This window comes from Phasianus colchicus, chromosome 3 (assembly GCF_987193195.1).
Source record: "Phasianus colchicus chromosome 3, bPhaCol1.hap1.1, whole genome shotgun sequence".
NCBI lineage: Eukaryota > Metazoa > Chordata > Aves > Galliformes > Phasianidae > Phasianus > Phasianus colchicus.
Genome location: NC_143438.1, coordinates 70,554,251 through 70,578,776, shown reverse-complemented (window position 1 = coordinate 70,578,776; position 24,526 = coordinate 70,554,251). Strand labels below are relative to the sequence as shown.

Below are 24,526 nucleotides of genomic sequence, written 5' to 3'. Positions count from 1 at the left end.
TCTACCCTTTTCTTCAACACCTCCAGGGTCCACTGCTTCCCTGGCAGCCTGTCCCAATGCATTACACTCTCTACAGAAAAGGGAGGGGAGAAAAAGAGGGCAAAATGAAACAAGGCTCAGTGTCCAATCCCTGGAAAGTCAAACTTCTTGCTTCCCCAAACACATTACTGCTTCAGCCCCAGGGCTAACTGGACCACACATCATCTGGTCTCTCAAATACAGATGGCTTTTGCAGCTCTGAGATGGGCAGTGGGGCTGTGGGCTGTTTTACTGTCCCAGATTTTGCTGCACTAAATAACTGTACACCTTGCTTACGGTTAACTTCAGACCAAGCTAAACTTCAAACCAAGTGTTGTCACTTATTGCTCTGCATGTGGCAAGGGCAGAGGAGCGAGTAAATGATTTTTCCTGCCAGCAACTTCCCCCAAAAACCACCCTTGCCCTTCTCATTAGGCAAGGATACAATGAATTTCATGGATGGCTGGCCACCTTAATGACCTCAGCTATGCCTGTGTTTCTAAATGTGCTTTAATAATGCTATTAAAAGTTGTGGATGCTAAAATCTCTGGAGAACTGTGCAGTGGCTGCAGAACCATTTGCTAGCAGATTCTGAATCACATCAGCCTAAACAAGGAGACAAAAGTCAACATCATGATGGCTCTTTTGCCATGGGTGGGATACATTTCAGGGTTTTCACCCTTCAGGAGATGATAATGATGTTTCAACTTTGGAGTTCACTCCAAAACAATTTTTCTCAAATGGAAGCTACCCCTACTATTAAACAATGAGCTCATTGCTGATGTCTTCTGAAGAACTGACCTGAAATGAAACCTTCTAAGGTCAGTTCCATTTAGGACAATGTAATTGAAATGGCGTGTTACATTTTGATCATTCCCATATGACTGAGTCTCTTATTTTCTGCAGAAAACTGATTTTTACATTAAAAATAATTCACATGGAAAATTTCCAGGCAGCTCTATTTGCATCTTGTCTGTGTGACCGGAGGATCTGTGTTGGCATCAGAACTCTGTCAATCACTCTCATTACACTTCTTTTATTCAGTCATGAAATGCTGAACTGTATAATCAACTCATTCCGAACAGTATCTTCCCTTTTTCTCTGCACTTCATTTCCAAACTGATTTTTGTAGCTACCATCTTTAAAAGTCTGAAGATTGAAGTCAGTACCTGCAATTACATCTCTTAAATAGCAGCACACACACCTTCCTCATGTCAGGGCTGCACCATGTACCTGAAATTGCTGTTCACTCAAAAATACAGCTTTAAAAATGGGTAAAAGCTAATGTATGTTTTTCCCCTGCGTATTTTTGTTGTTATTTTTTTTTTCTTTGTACTGAATAATTCAACTTTGGAAAAAAAATACTTTTGGCTCACTTGCACTTCGTGTTATTACAGAGCCTGTCAGTATTTCATGCTGTTTTTTAGTAAATCTTTTTTGTTTCTTGATTATACTTCTTAGTTCATTATTTTTTTTTTTTGTATTTGTATTGGACAGCAATAAATGAGCAGCAGCGAGTGACTGAAACTAAAACAAAATATCCAAGGACCAATATCCATAAGCACTGTTACAGACTGCTGTCAAATTACCAGTGAGTTGTCTTTACAGCCAGAGTCATGAAGGAAGTGCTGTGGTCCCATATAACGTGTATTTCACTGCAGTTACATTGCAAAGGCTAATGCAGATGGATGGGTTCCCGTGGCTGCAAGGGTAATGCTGACATCTTGCTCTTGGATATCAAGTCAGCATCCTTTTGGAGTTTGCCATTAGAGCAATCTCAGCCCTTCTCTTTTTGACCCTTTTAACAATGTTTTTTATGAGGGTAGATAGTGATAGAACAAGGGGGAATGGTTTTAAACTGAGACAGGGGAGGTTTAGATTAGATATTAGGAGGAAGTTTTTCACTCAGAGGGTGGTGACACACTGGAACAGGTTGCCCAAGGAGGCTGTGGATGCCCCATCCCTGGAGGCATTCAAGGCCAGGCTGGATGTGGCTCTGGGCAGCCTGGTCTGGTGGTTGGCGACCCTGCACATAGCAGGGAGGTTGAAAATAGATGATCTTTGTGGTCCTTTTCAACCCAGGCCATTCTATGATTCTATGATTCTATGATTCTATGATTCTATGACCGAAGGGAGGAACTTGGGCACTGCTAATGAAGATCTAGGCAGGAAGATGGGTACTCTGTGGGCCTCAGAACCCTGGAGGCAGATGTTCATGTATGCACTGGGCATCCAACCTACCCTGCCACAAAAGGAGACTCAGTGAATTCTGTGTAACTGAGGGCTTCGCAGTGAACCAGCCAGAAGGAGCTTAATTAATGGGACATAGCACAAGCATCCAGTGCTGTTTGAGTTTCTCTAGCATCTTTCCCCCTTCACTTAAATTCAGCTGCTTCTCCTGTGTCATCCTGTCTACTCTGGACTGATGTCTCAGGTTGGACCATCTTAAATGACTTATGCCTGAGCAACAACAATGAAATCTGTGTCAGCAGAGCTACTTCTTAGGTACTTCTTACTTCACTAACTTAAGGAGACTTAGACACCCTGCTGATCTCTGCACATACTACTGTAGATGTGTCTTCATTCAATGAATACCCAGTATGATGGACTATCCCAGATGCCCAGCATCTGCCTGGAGCTGTAGGTGCCCAAGTTTCTTAGGCCCACACCAAACTTGTCTCTGGTTTGTACGTGCTTTATCTTCTTTAACTTGTGCCACACACAAAGGCTCAATGGGATGCCTGCCTTCAAGAGGTTATATGTACCCCAGGTCTGCCTCAACACTCCTCGCATCCCTCCCACCTTGTAATTAAGGTCCTGTCTGAGGACTTCATTTTCCCAGTAAGAAAAATGAGAAAAACAAGTCTGATTCCCCACTGACTCATATGAGTCAGTAATCAGTGAAGCATTTATCGCACCATCTCTCTGGCAGCGTTGCAGACTGAATCCCCTCAAGATGTACTGCATATCTCTTAGTTTGTAACTTTGCCAAATATTCTCATTATCTTCTGACACCTTTCCCCCGAGGTTGCCATTATGCTGAAAACATTTTCTGTGAAAGTTACTGGGGGAGGTGGGAAGGAAGAAGGATAAGAGCAAAGGCAAGATTTACTTTTGCAGTGAATGCTAAAACCACCTCAGAGAGAGATTAACCATTTCAAGGAAGTGTGGCATTTGTGTTTTGCCTTATGGCAAGCAATATTAGACCCATATGCCATTTCACTACAGAACTATCAAATCTGATAATTTATGTAGAGGTTTGGGTAGGAAATATTAAATTTAACAACTGATTGAAATGAGTCAGTTATCCTTAATGTGTTTTACAATATTTCATCTATGCTTCATATAAAATTATATTAATTTTGTAACTTGTAACTATGCTAAGGTGAAAAATACCCAAGTCCTCTTCTGAAAATAGTGATAACAATCTGATAGAAGTGGTCTTTGCCACAGATCAGTGCAGTGTTGATAAGGCTAATAGTTTTCTGCTTGTTTACACTCCTAGTTGGGGTATTATGAAAGCTTTACAACAAGGCACAAGACCAGTGAAACTGTTAAAATACCAAAACACTCTCTATTTTGCTTGAAATCCATGGCACTTTTGTGGGGAGACTGTAAAGATATGGAAATTATGCCTGACTTTATGACTATTTATCTTATTTTTACTTTTCAGATAGAACTGATCCCCATGGGCAAACACTTAGAGATCATGATAAATATGCCTTAGCAAGTGATACAGTACACAGATGTTTGCAAATGTTGGCAAAGAATATATAGAGAAACATGGCATTGTGAATTGTAAAGATGATAATTTTGCCATTATCATCTTTTAAAGGATTGACTTAAAAAATGTGTATGCTAAAATTTCATTTTTGAAAAACTGATAGCATTCAGCATTCTTTTACACAAGCACTGCAGTTACAACATCCACAACTAACACAGGGAATACCTTTGGGTAAAGAGTTGTCTACAGAGAAGTAGGTGAGGTGTAGGCGAACAACACCTTTGGGAAATACAATAAAGGTTGATACAGACTGTCTGGAAGTCATGCTAATGGTACAGTTTGTTCTTCTTTAAGATGTATGTAAAAAGGCTGTATAACTTCCTGCATTCTTTTCTTTTGTCTTAGGATATGTAGACAGGTTCATGACTAAATTTTGTGACAAAAGCTGTTTTCCCTGTTCATTGCAGAAGAATCAAACTAGGTGACCTTTAAGAGTCCCTTCCAACTCAAACAGTTCTGTGATTCCTTGCTTATTAAAGTACTTGAAATACCACATCTGCAATAAAAATACCACTTATTTTACCAATTATATGCAACTACAGGAGAAATATCTAGGTGTTTGGGTTTGTTATGCACTGCCATGTGATTCAAAAGGGCCAAGACACAAAAGAGCAACACAAGAAATAACAGTAGAAATATTTAAAAATTAAAGTTGGAAAAGACAACTAAGACCACCCAGTTCAACCATCCTAATATCACATTGTTCATTTTAGTGGTCTTCCATAGTCTGTCTGCTTAATAATAGGTACATTACATTAGTTTGACTTGGTTTAAAAAAATATATATACATATATATTGCTAATTCTCTTCTTCCACAAGATTGACATTAGGACCTGAGTAATGGAATTTTATAATAGCTGGTCAATTTAACTCCCTTCAAGGTGTTAATCTAGTGGAAATCTCTTATACACTGAATTTTATTTTTTGTTTTTTGAAAGATTGCTGTAGGTGAGGTGCAAAGGAAATTCATATTTCCTGAGCTTGTGGTCCATGGAAATCAGTCCAAGGCCATTTTTCCTTCTGTATCTGCACACAAAAGCACAAAAACTAACACACAAAGAAAGTGAGGTTTTGAGTGCTGACAGCGTTAGAAGATTTAATGCAGGCAGAAACAACTCCCAGTCTGCTCTTCTGACAAAATGAAATTTTGAAGTATTCCAAAGATGTTTGGGAAGATCAAGACATACTCCCTTACCTATCTGTCCTTGGCATTTACATGCAGTATAAATCACTATAGAATGAGAATGCTGCACAACCTCAATCCTTATATAACATTCCTAGAATCACAGAATCATAGAATGGCCTGGGTTGAAAAGGACCACAAAGATCATCTGGTTTCAACCCCCTGCTATGTGCAGGGTCACCAACCACCAGACCAGGCTGCCAGAGCCACATCCAGCCTGGCCTTGAATGCCTGCAGGGATGGGGCATCCACAGCCTCCTTGGGCAGCCTGTTCCAGTGTGTCACCACCCTCTGAGTGAAAAACTTCCTCCTAATATCTAATCTAAAACTCCCCTGTCTCAGTTTAAAACCATTCCCCCTTGTCACTATCCACCCATGTAAACAGCCATTCCCCCTCCTGTTTATATGCTCCTTTCAAGAATTGGAAGCCACAATGAGGTCTCCCCAGAGCCTTCTCTTCTTCAACCTAAACAAGCCCAGTTCCCTCAACCTTTCTTCATGGGAGAGGTGCTCCAGCCCTCTGATTGTCTTAGTGGTCCTCCTCTGGACCCATTCCAAGAGCTCTGTGATCAGTCATAAACTCCTCAGTGATTTCAAGCACAAACAACAATTTTCGCTTCATTCCCTTGGATAGTTTGAGAATGAAAACATAATAGATGGTTTGGGGATTGTTTAATATGTGCATGTTTCTCCAAATTCTTACATTACAAAACTTCGTAAGGTTCAGTGAGCATTTTGCTGATTTTCTTAGCCAACTGGTTAATTTAAGACATTTTACATAATCTGCCCTTTTCTGTAAATGCCAGCGAGTAAAGTTTTGTCCTCATTATATCTGCTTCATGTGATTTTTGCTGGAAAGTCCTAATGAGGAATTTATATTACACTGGCCAAGATGTTTCTCTTTGCTATACCCACCTGATATTTGGCATGCTCTGTCTCGCTGTCTTATGATGACAAGGTTTTGAAATGCAAAAAGGTGCTAAGGAAAGCCTTTAAAAATGAATTTCCCTTCATTAAAAAGAAATATCAAGTACTGTAGAGTGCTTTCCAGCTCAAACGTCAGGCATTAAGCCTTTCATCAGTTAAAGACTTTGGGGGAAACATTCAAGATCTTCTTATTGCTGTTTTAAATTTAAGCATGTTTTCTTATTATCTATAGCGAGGTTCTACTCTATAACAAATTATAGGTAAGTAAATAAATAAATAAATACACCTCCTGGAAAAAGTGATTTAGTGGTTTTTCTGAGTCTTCTATCTGTTCAGTCCTCTGAGAGAGATGAAAACCTGATCCTTCACAGCACGTACTCTTTGTGACTTTTCTACCATGCTTTTTGCCAAGCTTTTCTCAGAGTGAGAATGATCCCTCTCTGATGTCTGGCACGTATTACCTGCTGTCAGCTAATAACAGTGGCTTTTGACAAAGCCTCATATATTTCCCAGGAGGAAAATCATAATGTTATTCTCATTTTTCTTTATATTATTCAGATCTGTGTATTCTCCAGTACAGAGGAAAAGCTCTAAAAATTGCAATTAATACAAATTCTACAATAAATTTTTTTTAAAAATAATAAGAATAATAATAAAGCTTTACAAACAAAAAGAAAAGAAAATATGCAGGAAAAGAAAAAAATAGAACAGCTTTAAGATCTTTTTTTAAAGATCTCACACACTTATTAAGGATATTTGCCCCAACAAAGGTAGATATGTACAATGGTGGTAACATAAACCGACTGACAAATACATATAAGGGAACATGAACCTTTTAATAAAGGCTAAAAAACTTGTGTGAAGGATAATCTGATAATCAGATTCCCATAGTGTTCCAAGGAGCATGTAGTTCATTTTGCTGGGATTAGATAGACTATTTGCATCGTCTTTGTTCCACAGCTTTAGCCACTGTTTTTAAGAAAACTGAGAATATTAAAATGTTACATTTATTTCTTCTCTACCTTGTGCCTAAAAAACTCAGCAGTATTTCAGCCATTTTCTTCCTTGAATTTCGAGTACTTAAACACTTCTGATAAGTTAGGGAAATAACAACTGCCCTTATTTCTTTTCTTACAGTAAAACAAAACCTCTTGTTGTCCTCCCATACTGTCTGCTAAGGCGAGTGATCTATCAGTGAAAGTTGTTTCTCTGTCCTTGTGGCATCCCACTACTGAGAGCCTTTAAGACCAGATGCTTTCGGATGGCCTTGGAATAAGGATGGCAAAGTATCCGTTTTGTGCTGGCTTGAACCTAATGATTCCGAGGAGATTATGCCTGATTTACAGAACTGTAAGTGAGATCAGAGCTAAGGAAACAGATCCACAGAGTTATTTAGTCATTTATTCCTATGGAATATACCCTGATGGCTGTATGGATGAGACGCCTATATGAATGTTTTTTTTTTTTTTTTGGAATGCGTTGAACAGATCTCAGAGAAGAATCCTAATTGTAGGCATTTCATGGATCCATTTAATCACATTAAAATATTAGTAAGAAAAAGTTTAGCTTGAAGAAGAAGAGGCTCCAGGGAGACCTCATTGTGGCCTTCCAGTACTTGAAGGGAGCATATAAACTAAAAGGAGGATGATTGTTTACATGGGTGGATAGTGATAGGACAAGGGGAAATAGTCTTAAACTGAGATGGGGGAGGTTTAGGTTAGATATTAGGAGGAAGTTTTTCCCACACAGAGGGTGGTGACACACTGGAACAGGTTGCCCAAGGAGGCTGTGGATGCCCCATCCCTGGAGGCATTCAAGGCCAGGCTGGATGTGGCTCTGGCAGCCTGGTCTGGTGGTTGGTGACCCTGCACATAGCAGGGGGGTTGAAACTAGATGACCTTTGAGGTAGTTTTCAACCCAGGCCATTCTATGATTCTGTGGTTCTATGAAAAGTACTTTATAAAAAAAGCAGCAAATCAATATAGACACCAATAGACTTTCCATAGGGACTACCTATTTAAATGGCCTGAAAAAAGCAGCAGTTTGAAGTTACTGTGTAAATTCATTTCATTGTTAATTTTTCTACAATAAAGATTTGTATGATGGTTAATGAAAACCTAGAAACTGAGTTAACATTCTGATGTTTATCTGCCTGGAAGATGTTTAGGAAAAATCAAAAACTGAGATACGTATGTTATATACTTGTGCATTATTGGTCAGATTTTAGACTTCAATTGATTTCTTTCTTTTCTTTGCTCTTTCTGGAGAAGATGAAGTGACTCAACAATTGCAGATAGACTGAAGGGAGGAGAATTTGTGAGGAGATAGTATATATTTCATTAGACTAATAATGCTGGAAAAAAAATGGACAAGTTTCTAAGCGCACAGGAGCACATAAGGGCCACACAAATGGCCAACAACATGCCTAGTCTTTTACATGTCTGAAGGGCAATGGGTTTAAATTTTCATTGGGAGCTGATGACAAAACAACAGCATGGGAGCTTGGGGTTTGCAGAGGAGAGAAGCAGAAGCTGAGGATGAGGGGAACAAGGAAGGATGCAGTGCTGTGGCACTGACATGTGAAGGAGTAAAAAACGTAGGAGGTTATTGCCAGGAAGAAATTATTTTGTTTCCTTGTAGAAAGATCAACCCAGAGACACATTGGAGTTTGAATGAGGTAAGATCCTGTAATATTATTACATTGTCTTCATTTTTGTTATAGCAAGCATAGGAAGCTGGGCCATTATAGCATCTTCATACACATTGTCTCACTGTAGGCAGCTAAGGAAAGAAGTACTGACTTACTGTGTGCTCACTGCTTGTAAGGGGGACCACAGCCCATGCCATGACGGTTGCCTGATGTCTTCAGAACCCCTCAGCTAAAGAAATAAGCAACCTCCTTTACTACAGTGTTGTGGTTTAAGCCAGCAGGTGGCTGAGCACCACGTGGTCATTTGCTCACTCTCCCCATTTCCTAATGGGATGAGGGAGAGAATTGGGAAAAAAAGAAGAACTATTTTCCCCAAGGGGGTTGAGAGGAAACTATTTACTAAGATAGAGAAAATGAAAAGGTGAATAGTCATGATAAATAATTACATATATACATATGAATGTGTGTAACAAATGATGCACAAGCTATTGCTCATCACACCCCAAACTATGTCCAGCTCACTCCCTGGGCAATGGAACAGAGGAAGGTGAACTCTCACCCCCTTCAAAATGCCTTCAGCATGATGTCATATGGTATGAAATATCCCTTTGGCCAGTTTAAGTCAGCTGTCCTAATATCATTCCTTCCCAGATCCTTGGGCCCTTCACTGAGAATTTCTTTGGCACAATACAACACTGCATAGCTACAACTATAAATATCAGTGTGTTATCAGCATTGTTTTTCTCCTAGATCCAAAATACAGCATCACACCAGACACTCTAAAGAAAGCAATTCCATCCCAGCTGAAACTAAGACATACAGAAAGAGTTCAATTTAAAAACCACTAGCTTGATAATACCATCCTGATTAGCAGTAACTGGGAGATCTGTAATGAATAACTGCAGATGGACAGAAAGTAAACAAAAAGGAAAATCATTCTCTTCTTCAATCACGATACATAAGGAAAAAAACAGCTTAAGAGAGAATGCAGTGGCATAATATTTGATCTGCTGAAAGCAATAAACAAGGTTGCCAATCTGTGGTCTTGCTTAGCCCAGCAATAATGAGGAAATCAAAACTGCCCAAGAGATGACATCAGCACAGTTCCCAAACCAGCACCAGATGGGATGTCTTTTTCTGCCCTTTGTTATTCATGAGTGTTTGGTTACTTTTTTCCCAGCTCAACATCTGTTGTACTCATCTCAGGTAATGAATCAGTGAAGAGGGGTAAAGAAAGGAGAAACTGATATTTAATCCTGAAGGAGGCCACAGCTTCATTTCCTTATTAACATGAGAGGAAAGCATAGAAAACTTGCTCTCCCAATCACATACATCAGAACTAACAGGAATTTCTAAAGAGTTTAGAAACACTGCAGTTGAACAACTTAGAGCAGAATGACAGTCTAGCTTTCCTAAAGAAGCCTTCTTAGACTTTAAAATCACCCTGATGGCTTTTTCCATTCTCAGGTGCAGAGAGTAGCACTTTGAGTGTAAGGAGGGGATACTTACTCTGTATTGTGTGTATCAATTGTGTGAAAAAGTTCATGCAGTTCTTCTCCACTCAGAACTCCATCAGCAAAGTAAGCTTTGAATTCATCAAAGGACAGTTTTCCATCATCTGAAAAAAAGAAAATAAGAAGAAAGCGTCGGTTTCGTTTATGGTTTTGCTCATTTAGTCCATGCAAAAAAAGGAGGAAGCTATTAAAAAAAAACACCAATCAACTAGCTCTTCAAAGTAAATGTAGAAACTTTATATTCAAGACACGTAAATAATATGATGTTAAATGCATCAGCTGTTGTACAAGAATTTTCAGTTTGACTGACAGCTCTGTTAATCTTCCTCCTTCTCATCTTTCAAAAAAGATAGCTTGGATTTGTAAGTCTCTACTGCCAAACACATCAAGACAATCTTCTTGTCTTTGCCTTTATCCCATTCACTGTGTCTTCTTCCCATCCTGCCCCACCCTTCCTCCTGCTTGGTCCATGTCCATGTCCTCACCTCTGCATGAAATATCAATGGCCTCTGGGGGCAAAGAAACCTTGGGAAACTACAAAACCAATAATTTCTTGAAGGAACATGTAGGTTCAGTGAAGATTACTCCAGCTATCTATTTATCTTCCTTTTCTTCTGCTCCCTGCCTCTTAAAAGGGAGAATGAAAGGGAGTGCACAATTCAATAGCAGTAGGGTCTCCTGTGTGGCTAGCAATGTTAATCAAAACACTGCACTGGTTTACAGCATTTTGATTTTCTTTTTCTTCAAAAGATACATATTTCTCAAAAAAAGAAAAAAAAAAAAAAGGAAAAGAAAAAAGAAAAAAAAAAGAAGCTCCAAGTTTGGTATAGAAATAACAAAATAAACAAGAAATGTTTGACCTTTATGGAGTAAAAAAGTTTTTTACTATGAGAATGGTAAGGTGCTGGAACAGGCTGCCCAGATGGGTTGTGGATGCCCCATCCCTGGAGGTATTCAAAGCCAGGTTGGATGGGGCCCTGGGCAGCCTGGTCTAGTATTAAATGGGGAGGTTGGTAGCTCTGCCTATGGCAGGAGGGTTGAAGATTTATGATCCTTGAGGTCCCTTCCAACCCTAGCCATTCTGTGATTCTGTGATTCTGTGAGTAAGAAGCCAGCTTCATGTCCTCTTCCAATGGAAAGAATTTCAGTTCATCTTCTTGGTCAGCATAGAAAATAATAAGTTTTATATTTGACAGCATGTGACTAGTCTGGAGATGACACCAAAAATATGCAATGAGAAAACTGTTTTGAACATATATCAGAGGTCAGCTGAATTTTAAGGCAGAATTCAAATTGATTGTGTAATATACAGTGGAGCCAGCTATAAAAAAGTTGATTTTATATTGTCTAAGTACCTACTATTTGTTTGGAACAAGAACAATCATAACCACATGGATCTCGATCACACTAATGTGATCTTATCAGTCCTGATCATCAATACATCTCCCCGTAGTTAGGAGATGTCTTCAGGACTGATGAAACTTGGAGCAAGGAGAAGTCTCATATGATTAAATTTAGAAGGACAGTAATAGCATGTACATTGATTGAGGAGGAAAGAGTCCTTGTTGCAACCTCTATTGCATTATTTAGCAGGTCATTTTCTTGATTTCACTTTCATTATAGCAAGCCTTTGACTACATGATACCATATCATTGAGCTGAGATGTATTAAGAAGTGGTTAGTTGGTGTTTTCAGGATGTTAGCACTTTAGATTGAGGCTCTGCCCTCCTTTTGTCAGATCGAACTGTGCACAACACTGACTAATTTCTAAATGGTATTCTAATAACTACACTATTTCGCTGAAGTAGGGACTGTATTTCTATTTCACCTTCCTTACAAGTCTAAAAAATCCTACTGATTGTGCTAAGCTGCAGATACTTTCTAATAAACAGATTTTTCTATTCTTTTAATGAATAGAATCAGAAATTGATAAAATATGTCATAGTTTGGATAGCTTGTCCCACCCATAGGATGGCCATGACTGCATTGACTGAAGCAGCAGAATCAGGCTATCATTTGCTCTTGTAAGACTCTTGGATGCAGGGGTCATTGGAGTCTATTAACTTGGCCTCTAATTAGACAGCATGATTATTTCTTTCTTGAGAATATGATTCAAGGCTGAGGAGAGGGAATTAATTAAAAGAAAAAAATAATGAAAATTCTGGCTTCTGAAATGGACTAAAGTCTAACATAGCCCATCACTCATAAGCCACAAAACAACTGTAGAGCAAAAGGCTGAGATGCCATTAACACCCAACAAGTTTACAATACCTAATTTTACAGCAGTGAAGCATCCATTACAAAGGCAGTACTTGAATCCTGTAACTACAAGCTGTACAGTAGCATGCACACTTGAAGAGCTGGGGAATATCTTCACTCTCTTACTTGCTCTTATTTCATAATTTCTTTGATTTGTATATATGACTTCAATGACTTCAAATGTGCTATCTTCAAGAGGATTCAAAATTGAACAAATTGAGTGTCTGTTTCAACAAAAACATTTTGAAAGGTTCCACTTGAAAAGACAGATTGTAGCTGGCAATAATCATCATCATGATTAAAATGAAAAGGCAAGATCTATAAGAAATCTAAATCAAGATGGCACAAGTGTTTTGAAGTGGTGAAGATAGGCAACTTCCTTTGACAGAACAGCCATGATTACCTAATTGAGAATCTAAATACATCTGCCATTTGGCACTAGTTGCAGAGTACAAATACCAACAAGCTGCTTTTCACAGCTATGCTTGCTTTGGCTTATACAGAAAAAATTGATCATTTAATCAAATTGCCTCTGCAGCTTCAGCCTCTGCTGGGCAGGGGATTTGCATGAGCTACACACACGCACAAGGAAGCAGTGATTTTTGGCAACTTTCCTGTATTAAGCATATGTGTTTACTCACAGAGCAGCCTGGCTGTGACACAGAACCTGAAACATCTGCCTATTTATCTTTGTTCTTGAGGATCATTTGTTTTACATCAATCCACACAATCTATGAACTGCCAACTGCCAGATTGGGCACATCAGCTGTTTGCTTTGTATTTCATTATCCAGCAGCAGAGATTGCCTTTTGATTCATCACTGTTATTCTCAGTAACAGTTTGAAAAGCCAGTCTTCTACTTCAGTAAGGTTGTTGCTGGCAAAAGCTAAGGAGCTTTGAACGTATTTGGTTACTTACAAGACTTCATGCAGCTACATTTACTGAACAACAACTTTATTATTTGAGGCATTTCTCTCATTTGGTATAAATGTAACTGCTACTGTAACTGGGAGCCAGGGTAGACCTGTTCCTCTTGAGTACTCAGATGAAGTTCAGGCCCAATCCCTAGCAAGTGTTCCTTTTACTGTTTAATTGAAGACTTCTGCCTAGCCAAGTGCTTTCCCAGCTTCCAGCATGAGTTTTATTTAAAAGGCTGCATCACATATCCTCAGTCCTCCCTCCCTGGGGGCATACTTCACTGCCTGCAGAGCTTCCAGATAAATACTGTCTGGTTTAGGAGTTCCAAAGCAGCAGAGCTGAACCGTCTGTTACAGATACTTCAGTCTTTGCCACTGGCAAAGTGACAGGGGATGGATGATTCACGGAAGACAAACTTTTCCGAAGGCACACATCCCTTGGACAAACCAGACAAATCCTTCAGCCTTCAGTACTGTTTGCCTTGGCAATATTATCTCACAGGAGCTGTTTCGCAAGCCTTGCTTGCTCTTGCATATTTTTGAAGTTTCTTCAGAAACAAGCATAATTCCCCAACCTCTTTGGAACCCAAAGGTTCCTGACTGGCAATATAAACAATAAAATATATCTCCCTATGTAGCTCCAAGAGTAATGCCTTCTATTTTATGATGTTGACCCACGACATCAAGAAGTGAATGTTGGTGGATGTTCCTGCCAACAGAATCATAGAATCATAGAACCATCAAGGTTGGAAAAGACCTCCAAGATCATCCAGTCCAACCATCCACCTACCACCAGTATTTCCCCACAAAACCATGTCCTTTAATACAATATCTAAATGTTTACTGAACACCTCCAGGGATGGCGACTCCACCACCTCCCTGGGCAGCCAGGAGACATTGCAAATTGTCTATGACTTCAAAGGATTACAGTGTATCTGACAAAAGAAAGCCACATATGTACTTTCTTTCTGAGTTGAAAGATAACCTCAGTGACCAAAATAAAATAATAATTAAAAACAAACAACAACAACAACAAAACATTTTTGGGGTACCTTTGATGTATTTGGAGTCTCCATTCCCGAAGATAATGGCAAATGGTGAGTTTGCAGCCAACAGAGGTTATAGTGATCAGGGGAACAGTGTACCTTGCAGAGATGATGGCAAAGGCCTGAAGGCAACCAAACAGTTCCCACTGTCAACTATTTTTCACTTCTGGTTAGGACTGTGAGCCAGCAGATACTTTTCCAGCAGGAAAAGTTTAGCACATGTAACTGAATGGTTCCAGCAGAGTAGGATAAACAGGGAGAGGGCTGGAATCTAAAAGTAGGAATCTTAAAATCCACTGGATGGAACTTATGGAATGTCATCATGGAATATGAAATGTGAAAGAATACAAATATGTGAAAATGTGAAAAAAAGTATAAATATTTAATGATGCTTAATGATGCTTTATGATTACCTTTTGTCTACTGATTATGACAAACCTTGTTTGTTTTCACTGCAGCTTGACTTTTTATGCAGGTAGTGATAAGGGGGAATGGCCTTAAACTAAAGAAGGGAGATTTAGGTTAGATGTCAGAGGGAAATTTTTCACTGAGAGAGTGGTGAGATGCTGGCAAAGGCTGCCCAGAGAGCTATGGATGCCTCATTCCTGGTGTGTTCAAGGTCAGGTTGTTTGGAGCCCTGGGCAGCCTCCTTTGGGCAGCCCTACTTGTGTCAGTGGGGTTGGACCCATTCATTGACAGTGGAATGTAGGGCCCAGCCCCATGGCGTCTGAGGGATTCAGGGAGGTGGGGTGGGGAATCCTACCCCTGGCAGGACCAGGGAACAGAAACGGAAGCTGGTGTGGGTCTGCAATGGATCCAGGTGGTTGGAAAGTAAGTAGCAGTGTAGTGAGATCCTCAGGAGTCTGTGCTACGAGGGCTTAGTCTTACAAATCCATTTTATCGGTACTGAGAGAACAATTTGGGAGCTGAAATCTGCAGTGCAGATGTTCAGAGAATTTCTGTGCTCTGAGTCCAATTTTAGATATATTTTCTGTAAAGTGATCCAATAGACATACAGCTCAGGCAGGACAAGATGCTGTTGACTTTATAGTGCTATTTTATACATTTGAATTCTATGTTTAAAAATTATGTTATGTCTATGCTCTGTATCATCAACATTAGTGGGTGCTGAATGAAGAATTGACAGAACGAGATGAGTCTAATCTTACTGCACTTTTTGTTTTACAGGTTCTATTTCAATGAAATGGTAAAATATATGTATTTTAAGGACAGGGAGAGGGGAGAGGGGGGACACGACAACTTTGAGGGAGTGCTTGTCATCACTTTTTTCATTTTCCCTCATTTTGTTGCAGTTATTCCTGAATGCATGCAGCATAATGCTCATAATGTCTGCTGTGCCCCTTACAGTTTGTTGTTGTTGTTGTTTTGGGGTTTTTTTTTCCAGAAAGTCTCTGCTTCTATAGAAATCATTACCATCAGTGTTTTCAAATCTCTCTCTCTTGGGAGCTTTAGAGATGTTTGAGATACAGCTTGTACTCAGTGTTTTTTTCGTAACAGTTGACTTGTATTTCCAAATCAATGACAGCATCTGCATACAAACCACCTTTTCAAACCAGTTGTATTAGAAAAGTTTTACTTAACTCCCATTTGGGTTTGATCCCAAGGGTTAGGGGGGAACAAGACCATAATCAAGCACTGGTTCTTAACTTGTGAAATTCAGTAGCCAGGCAAGAATGCTGCTCTGCTTGTAGCCATTTGTTTCCACCTCCACAGGGAATAGAGCTGAAGCAGCCATGCTCCCCTCAAGAAAAATCCAGAGATGTTAAAGCAGAAAGACTCTGACAAAAGGACTATTATGCTTGCAAGATGAGGAGCTGTGCCTTCAGTAGATTATCTCCAGTTTGCATATCTTACTTCTCCCCTGCTAGGTGGGGACGAGATTTTACTTTTTGTGAGGAATTTCATGAGTTTGATGTTGGTTGTTCTAAGTAGCAAAAGGAATGAAATAAATGAAGTTGGGAATTTTCAAAATAAGTTCTAAGTCAAATACTTTGAACACAGGGAGTTTTGTAAAGTAAACCAGACCAAAACTTCATTTTGACACCGAAACCTCTCATTTCCAGATAGGTCAGTGTGCTACATCTCACCTTTATGAAATTGTTTTTATTCCTCAGGATTTTCTGCTGCTTTTGTCAACATTATGAATCATATATTTCTTCAAAATGTGGTATTCCTTTTCCATGCCAAGTTCCCTCTCTCAGAAAATCATATGACTCTCAGTTGCAGGAGAAGCGTTTATCTGATCCATACAGAGTGGAGCTGCTCAGTCATGAAATACAAACTACAGATAGAGTTTATGAAGCTGATCATCCTGTTGAAATTGTAGATATTTCCAGAATTGGAATGGCAACAGAATGATGGCAGAGAAAGAAGCCACCACCACAAAATAATTAAAATTTATATGCCTTCTTTTAAATGAGGGAAATGACTTTGATAGTTTCTCACTTAAACCCATCTGTCATAAGCGACTGTCATATCTCTGAGTAACAGCAATTCAGCAGGATTTCTCAGCTCTGTAGCTCTTATTTTAAACAGTCCTTCCTTTTCTTAAGGCAAGCCTTAAGTCACACAGTTCAGAGTAAGAACACCCTCTCTTATCATATCCTATTTTTCAGTTTGATCCAACTTTTTGATTGCATTGTTTTATTGCTGTCAAACAAGCAACAAGTAGGGCTTTTATAATTAGTTGCATTGGGGGTATTGTAATCCCATAGAATTATTATGGCAGCTCTGAGAGAATCTTCTTAAAAGTGTAGAAGAGCTTAACAATATTCTGGACAGCAACTTGGTATTTGTTACTGTAAGCCAACACTTGGTTTCCTATAGCACAGAAAGGTGACTGGAAATGTAAATGTCCTATTCATTAATGAAAGCTAATGATCTGTGTTGACAATAGTGTAAACATATTTGGTATGTCTTCAAATTTCCAGTAACATTTCAGAGCAGCTACTTAATATCATGGCCTTAAAACAAATCTGCTCCCTAATAATTTGGCACTAACCTATACTAGATTAGCAAAGTGGAAGTCCCACAGGCTACTGATGGTTGAGCAAACACAATTAAGCACATATGAAACCATTCCAGTTTATAGACTTGAATTAATAGAACTGGAGTGCTTGATCTCAATTCCTTCTGTACTATGCTGTAAAGCATCCATGTATAGCAGTGAACTCCAGTGAACAAAGTCTCTAGGGCTACTGGAACAAGCAAGTTTGTCACTGATTGCGTGAATCTGTTCTAATAGAAAAGTGTAAGTAATAAACTGGGGAGTAACTTGAAGGAGGACTGGAATTCCTCCGCACTACTGAAGTGCTGTGAATCCAATAGGATTGGGACAGAGAATGAATTCAGATGTCGGGACATAGACTTTGAAGCCCCAAGGGCTCTTGATGGCCACGGTAGCATTCAGCAGGAGCTGGCCATGGATGAGTGCTACAGGGCTGACTAGGAGAGGAAATAGAAAATCTGTCACTGAGTAATCGTCTGGATAATGCTCAGTCACATTCAGGTCTCAGGAGGGATGCTGACTTCTGCTCTGTACCGTGCACTCAGTCTTGTACCAATCTTCAGGGCAAACATAAGCATCTTCCCAAAAGCCACAAGCAGGTCTGCTGGCAATGCTGCAGTTGGTGTGAAGCTGAGCTGGCGAGGCACTGCTGGTGAAGGTCCTCCTTCACCCCTTTCCCAGCATCCCACACATTCCACACGTTGGGATTCAGTCTGCATCATCGCTGCACTTGAGAGTCATTGGTGAGCTGAGGGAGGTAACAAAAAATCACTACAAAAAAACTTTACATTGGCCCTGCATGTGGCAGGTGGGTTGGAGTTTCATGATCCTTGAGATCCCTTCCAACCCTGGCCATTCTGTGATTCTCTGATTCTGTTTTGCGTCCCTGAGCTCTCTGAATGAGACTGCTGTAGTTTAGTGGGAAATACCAGTTGCTGCACACAAGTTGGGGCAGAAACACACTGTCAGAGGTGGGCTGGGGGTGGGAGTGTCCTCCCAGCAACAGCTAATGGCTACCCAACGTCCCCAGCTATACCATCAAAATGTACAGTAGGTGCTTTCGTGCCCAGCAGGTCTTCCTTGAAAGCTCTCTTCACCAATGTTCTCAATGACAGTCATTGTGCCTTCACTTACCAGAGTGAGCTTTATCAAAACAGCACCATATATGTTTTCTGAGGACAGACTGGGAGTAACCTGCCAGGAGCAAGCCTGTCTGAGCTGTGGGTCTAGCACTGTTCAGTGCTACAGGAAAATGCCAAAGTGCAGCCTGAGCTTTTGCAAGAACCTTCATTTCCCTACTTCTTACACATTTGCATTTCAGTGGTAAATAATTGGGAGCCTGTATTTTCTTCCTGTCTTGTGAGATCTAGCTCTGGTTACCTAATAATGTGTGATAGCATAAGTACTATTATGGTAATTGTAGTATGAGTTCATAGTCTCAGAAGTACTCAATCTCACACTGTGGCAGTGGCATCATTTTGCTAATAGGAAAGTGGCACAAAATGAAAATGTGATTTGACCAAAATTGGACAGTAGTTCGGAGATAAGAAAAGGAGTTAAAGACAGGTCCAAGACAATGAATACATACACCAGCCAAAACTCCTGTGATGAATCCTGTGGCCTTAATGACAGGGCCCTTCCCCTGCTATAGCCAAAATGTGTGAAGACTTACATGGTCCAACTTCCTGTCTTCAAACAGGGGAACAACGTATGTGGAAAGAAGATTTGCCTTTAGCACCAGGGGAAAAATTTCAATCAACAACACAATAAAAACCTCACTTTTGTGTTATTAATGCACAAGTTGAATTCAAAGTTTTATTCTGCCTACTGACACACAGAACAAATATATAAACACAAATAGAGGGAATGCAAATTTGATTGCTGGATACAGCCTATAGTGCTTTAAAAAAGTAATAAGATGAAGCTAGAAACAAATAGATGAAAACTTCTTGGGAACAGAATGTCGCTATGAAAACACCCACATACACCCAAAGTGCAAATCAAACATGCATGCTAAATTGTGAAAGCAAAAGATCTGTTCTTAAGGAATCCACTGGGAGAATCAGTGCACAACAATACACACTGCACAGAACCTGCAGACAACATAAAATGGCATGAGAGATGGTTTTCATATCAAGATGTTTAAAGCATGATTTAAAGGCTGTATCAGTGACGAGTATTTTTCCCAAAGGAAGGAGGGAAACAGGTGACTGGTCTTACCATTCTTGTCTGCTCTTCTCAGTATCTAAATGAAAAGAGAAAGAAAGGAATTACTTTTTTGATATAGGTTCAGTACACATAAGGCTGTATTTAATGGGCATTCACAGTTGAAGCGGTACATCACATTCTAGAATGCTGTATAAAACTGAAAAGCCTTCAGTGTATCTCTATTCTTCTAATATTGCTTTCTTTAATTCCTCCTGTGCTGCATGCACATAAAACAAACCCCTAAAAACCAGCATTATTTACTATTTTACACATGGCTTACAAGGATCATGTCCAGGCACAGAAATGCCACAAAACTACTGTGCCAAAACCCTGGACTTAAGGATGGGAGAAGCCGTATAGAGAAGCAGAACAAGGGTAGTAGGCAGCTGGGGTATGGTCTGAGCATCTGAGGTGTGGAGAAAGACTCAGGGTCTGGGTGTGTGGAGGGAGAAGCCAGGAAAGGAGCTGGGTGGCACACAGTGATCAGACTGGGGGTGGCAGGCAGCAGTGTCAGCTGAGTGGGAACAAATCTCAGGATTCCTCTGTTGGTAGGAAACAGATTTTGGAATAAAGGTCTCCCCATGCAAAGGCTGTGGAAGGACTGCAGCGGGTGCCCCCAGTGAAGACCAGTGGAATCCCAGCTGGGGTCTCAGTGCAGGTACAACCACCATAGCTCACTTTTTGGATCAGTGTTTTCTGATAGGTCCCTGTTCTCAGGGTGAGGTGGCTTTGCTGACTAGCTGCCAATGGCAGGAGTATGCTCTGCTTATAGTGCTGCAACTAAATGAAAAACCTGAGGATTCAGGTGCCACATTCTACTGGATCATCCTTGCTGAATTCTGCCAGATGGCGTCAGGGCAGAAATGAAAAACAGTGACCAACAACCAGGATTTCATTTATGGCCTCTGAGCTGAACTTTCCTCCAGGTTCAGTTTACATCATGCGCAGTACGAAGGAGGCTTACCAGGATGACACCTTCCCTCCTTGTATTTCCAGATAAATTAGTTTTCTGTAAGAGGATTGGACTGTTTGGGGTTTTAAAGTTTGTACTCTAAACTGGAAATTTCCTCCTAATGCTAACACAAAACTTTTGGCCAAGAGCAGAGCAAAAGAAAGAGCATTCAAAGGATTGTCGGAATAAAATAAAATCCTTTTCCACGGTTCCTAATGGGGAATATAAAGTCATGGATTCCTGACAGGTTGAACTGGATTTTTGGGAGACTCTTGTTGGTCTTTCTCCCATGTCATTGCCAAACACTCTTGTTTCCTTTCTTGTCACCTGGAGGAAAAGTCAGCATGCATGTCAGTGTGTCTACCAGCCAGGATGGCATAGAATCATGGAATCATTAATGTTGGAAAAGACTTCTGAGGTCATCTAGTCCAACCACCCACCTACCACAATACTGCCCAGTGAACCATCATGCTCCATAGCTAGCAACTGTATGTACGCAGAGATGGCAAAGAAAGTCACAGAGTTGAACGATTTTGCAGGTTTTTTCAGCTGGAAATTGACAGATTTGTGAAGTCTGAAGACAGCAGAGAAAAACAGTATTGTGAGATCTAAAGTGATGAACTGAGCTTTGTTACACCCAGTTACAGGTGATTCAAGAGAACAAAGGGTGCCCACCATCAGATGCATATCAAAGGTGCTAGCAGTGCAGAAATCTTGCTGCTCACCTTGCAGGTTCATTACTAACAGATTAAAAATGGCAGTTTTCACAAGCAGCAGAGCTTCATGTGTGGTACAACTACAGCAGGGATGCAGATTGCACCTTGGGCAAGGCATCTACATCTCCAAGAGTGCTGGTTGCTCCATCTTGGCTTATAGATGTGTAGGGTTGGGGGCTTCAATTGACTAGAGGTGCCCCAAAGATATGGGTAAAAGGGGGCTAAAAAAATCTGCATAAAAATACTTTTTAATGAAAATAACACTACCACTGCCCCATAGAAATGTTAAAATAGTTTGGATGTAAGTAGGTATTTTGACACAAAAACAGGGAAGAGGTTGCACTAGAAATCAAGACTGCTGTATTTTCATTATGCACTCAAATGGAAACAGTAACTCAAAGAAGATATTTAAAGAAGTTCTTATGAAGCCTAGAGAAATTATTAAATGAGCAGACATGGTTTTGATTTTGCTTGAAATAATATGGGCAACAGCCTGGTGAAGTTAATCATAGAATCATAGACTCTTTTGAGTTGAAAGGGAACCTTAAAGGTCATCTAGTCCAACTCCCCTGCAATGAACAGGGACATCCACAGCTAATGTGGTCATACTGGATAAAACATGTAGACAGAGGATCCTGAAAACAAGCTTCAATACACAACATGTCTTTGCCAGCAGATACTATGGATTAACTCTGATATAAGAGTTGGTCTGAAGTAGATCACAATTAGTGGTAATGTTTGAGTGCTATGAAACATAGATACGCAGGTATGAAGATTTTCAAGTCTCATGAAACACAGAGGATACATTAGAGATGTTGGGGATGGAGTTTACCTTTTATGCAGTGCTTGCCTTGGACCAAAGGAACATTCTGTGTCAAGTAAGCTTAGACAACAAGTACTGCACCTGCATCTTGAGGGCTGACAGTCCAGCACTGCACCTGGAGGAGCAGGATGGGCACATGCTGGGCTGCTGCCTCACCGGGCTTCCCTTGCAGGTCTACTCAGCACCTCAAACCCATCAGGCCCTAGCAGGATACATTGGGAAAAACTCCACACTTCTGCAGGGTGAGATACTCTATAGTGGAAAGCCCAGAAAAAAAATAAAAAAGCCAAGCAATGCAGCTTGACAAATGATGGCTTTTTCACCCAGTGGCTCTCTGAACCTTCCCTAATTGCTAACCTGCACTCCTGATACAGGCACGCTGTTGGCAGCAAACTCGCTCTCCAACACAGGAGGAAAAGAGGAAAGAGAAAGGGAAGAGAAAAGGGAAAAGACAAAGGGAAAGGGAAAAGAGAAAAGGGAAAGACCCATAGCTTTGCTGAGCTTCATTCCCTTCCACACAGGAGAGGAAATCATAGCTCCGCAACAAAAAAAGGAAAAAACAAACAAACAACACAGCAATAAACAAATACACCCCCATCCCCAAATGCTTGCGAATGATGCAGGGGGTCCCGGCAAGGCTGCCGCCTACTCACATCGCGGAAGATGCGCAGCCCCGCGCCCAGCTCCGCCGCCATCCGCCCGGCTCAGCCGCCGCCACCGCCCGCAGCTGCGCCGGGACCGCGGAGGGGAACCCGCCGCCCCCCGGCCCCGTCCCGGCCCCGGGGCTGGATGCTTTGCCGGGGGGCCGGGCCGCAAGCTCCGCCCGGCGGGGGCTGGGTCCTGTGTGCGTCTGTTGGTGCCGAGGGTGAGCTCCCTCCAGTGGGTTGGGCAAATGATTAGAGAGAAAAGGAAAAAATGCCCCAAAAGCGGCTGGAGGAGAACTTGAGGGATGCGGTAGACCCTGTGTTGGAAGACGGCACTCTGACATTTCTCTCTGGGTCAGTTTTGGAGGTTAAGCCTCCTTTGTAGCCTTGGCATGTGGATAGGTGATGAGGATCAAGCATATTTTTGCCTCTCCATTATGGTAATGATAAGCAAAAGCAAATGGGCTTGAAAATAGGGTTCTATTTCTGAGAGCGCTGTCCAGATGCTTCTTGAACTCCGGCACTCGGGCCGTGCCCACTGCCTTGTGCAGCCCGTTCCGTGCCCACCGCCCTGTGGTGCAGCCCCTGTCCCTGACCCCCCCCCGCCCCTCCCCTGACGCAGCTCCATGCCGTTCCCTCGGGCCCTGTCGCTGTCACACAGAGCAGAGCTCAGCGCTGCCCCTCCGCTCCCTGTGAGGAGCTGCAGCCGCCGTCAGGCCTCCCCTCAGCTCCTCTGCTCTGCGCTGAGCACACACAGGGACCTCAGCTGCTCCTCATACATTTTGCTCTCCACAGCCTTCACCATCTTTGAAGCCGTCCTTTGGATGCTCTCTAACGGCTTGATGTCCTACTGTTGTTGCACCCAAAGCTGTGCCCAGTGCTCAAGGTGAGGCTGCACAGCTTCTGATATATCAAGATCTCTTTGCAAGACCTTTCTGCTCTCAAGGGATTCAACATTTCCTCCTAATTTAGTGACTTTCACAAACTTAGTTGTTATGACTTCAAGTTCTACATCCAAGCCATTAAAAAGAGCTGGCCCTAAAATGGAGGCCTATGGAATCCCACCAGTGATAGAAGATTTATAATGCATTCACTCCTGACTACTTCTGGTGTCTGACTGAGCCTCTTGACCCAGGTGATGCCCTTCAGCTTCTGCTCTTGCTGGCAGATAACATGCAATTATCTACTACACGTCACAATCATGATATGATAATGTCATAGGTAATGTTAGAGTGAAGGTTTTACTTTAAAACGCCTTGCTGTATTAAAAGCCTCTGATACAGTCTGGCATGTTCTGTGTGGATTTTCTTGCTTCTTCTACTTTGTTCTCAGATTTTAAAAGAAAATCAAAGAATTCAGAGAGAGATTTGTCCAAAAGGGAAAACTGGGCATTTTGCAGGGTGAGAAAATTGCATCTTGCTTACTAAAGGTGTCTTGAAAGAGATGGAAAATCATCCCAGGCTATTTTTGCTTTATAATAATACTGAGAGGCTTCCATTTAATCTGCTTCTTGTGACAGAAGTCTGGATTGCTGTTTCTTTCCAGACAGAGAAAGAAGTCCAAAGGTTGTCTCAAGAGCCAGGATGATGAATAGAGATATGGAAAAACTTCTCCAGGTTGTATATGGGCTTGTTTTTGTTAACAGTTGTAACAACAACAGTAATAATAATGATGCATATTTTACTTGAATTACTATCTTGAAATGAAAACATCCTTTTCTGAAGAACTAATATATTTCCCATTTGATTGGTCTTAACAGGAATATTTTAGGTCCATCTAGAGAAATCTTTCTTAAAATTATTGAGAAATTTTATTGGCAAAAATATACATTTACAGAAATAAAACAAACAAACCTTG

General features: G+C 40.9%; 1 protein-coding gene across 2 annotated transcripts in view; it reads right to left on the bottom strand.

Moving 5' to 3' along the window:
- NECAB1 (N-terminal EF-hand calcium binding protein 1) overlaps nucleotides 1–22,843 on the bottom strand; it is a 53,943-nt gene extending 31,100 nt beyond the window's left edge. The window contains exons 1-3 of one of the 2 annotated variants that reach the window (XM_090137788.1): nucleotides 22,679–22,843; nucleotides 19,547–19,571; nucleotides 10,072–10,180 (exon numbers count right to left, since the gene is read on the bottom strand). In XM_090137788.1, coding sequence (XP_089993914.1) covers nucleotides 10,072–10,180; nucleotides 19,547–19,571; nucleotides 22,679–22,720 — 176 coding nt within the window. In that variant the 5' untranslated portion in view covers nucleotides 22,721–22,843. The remainder of the gene's footprint in view (nucleotides 1–10,071; nucleotides 10,181–19,546; nucleotides 19,572–22,678) is intronic. The other variant, XM_090137789.1, reaches the window with a different exon arrangement.
- Nucleotides 22,844–24,526: the final 1,683 nt, after the last annotated feature.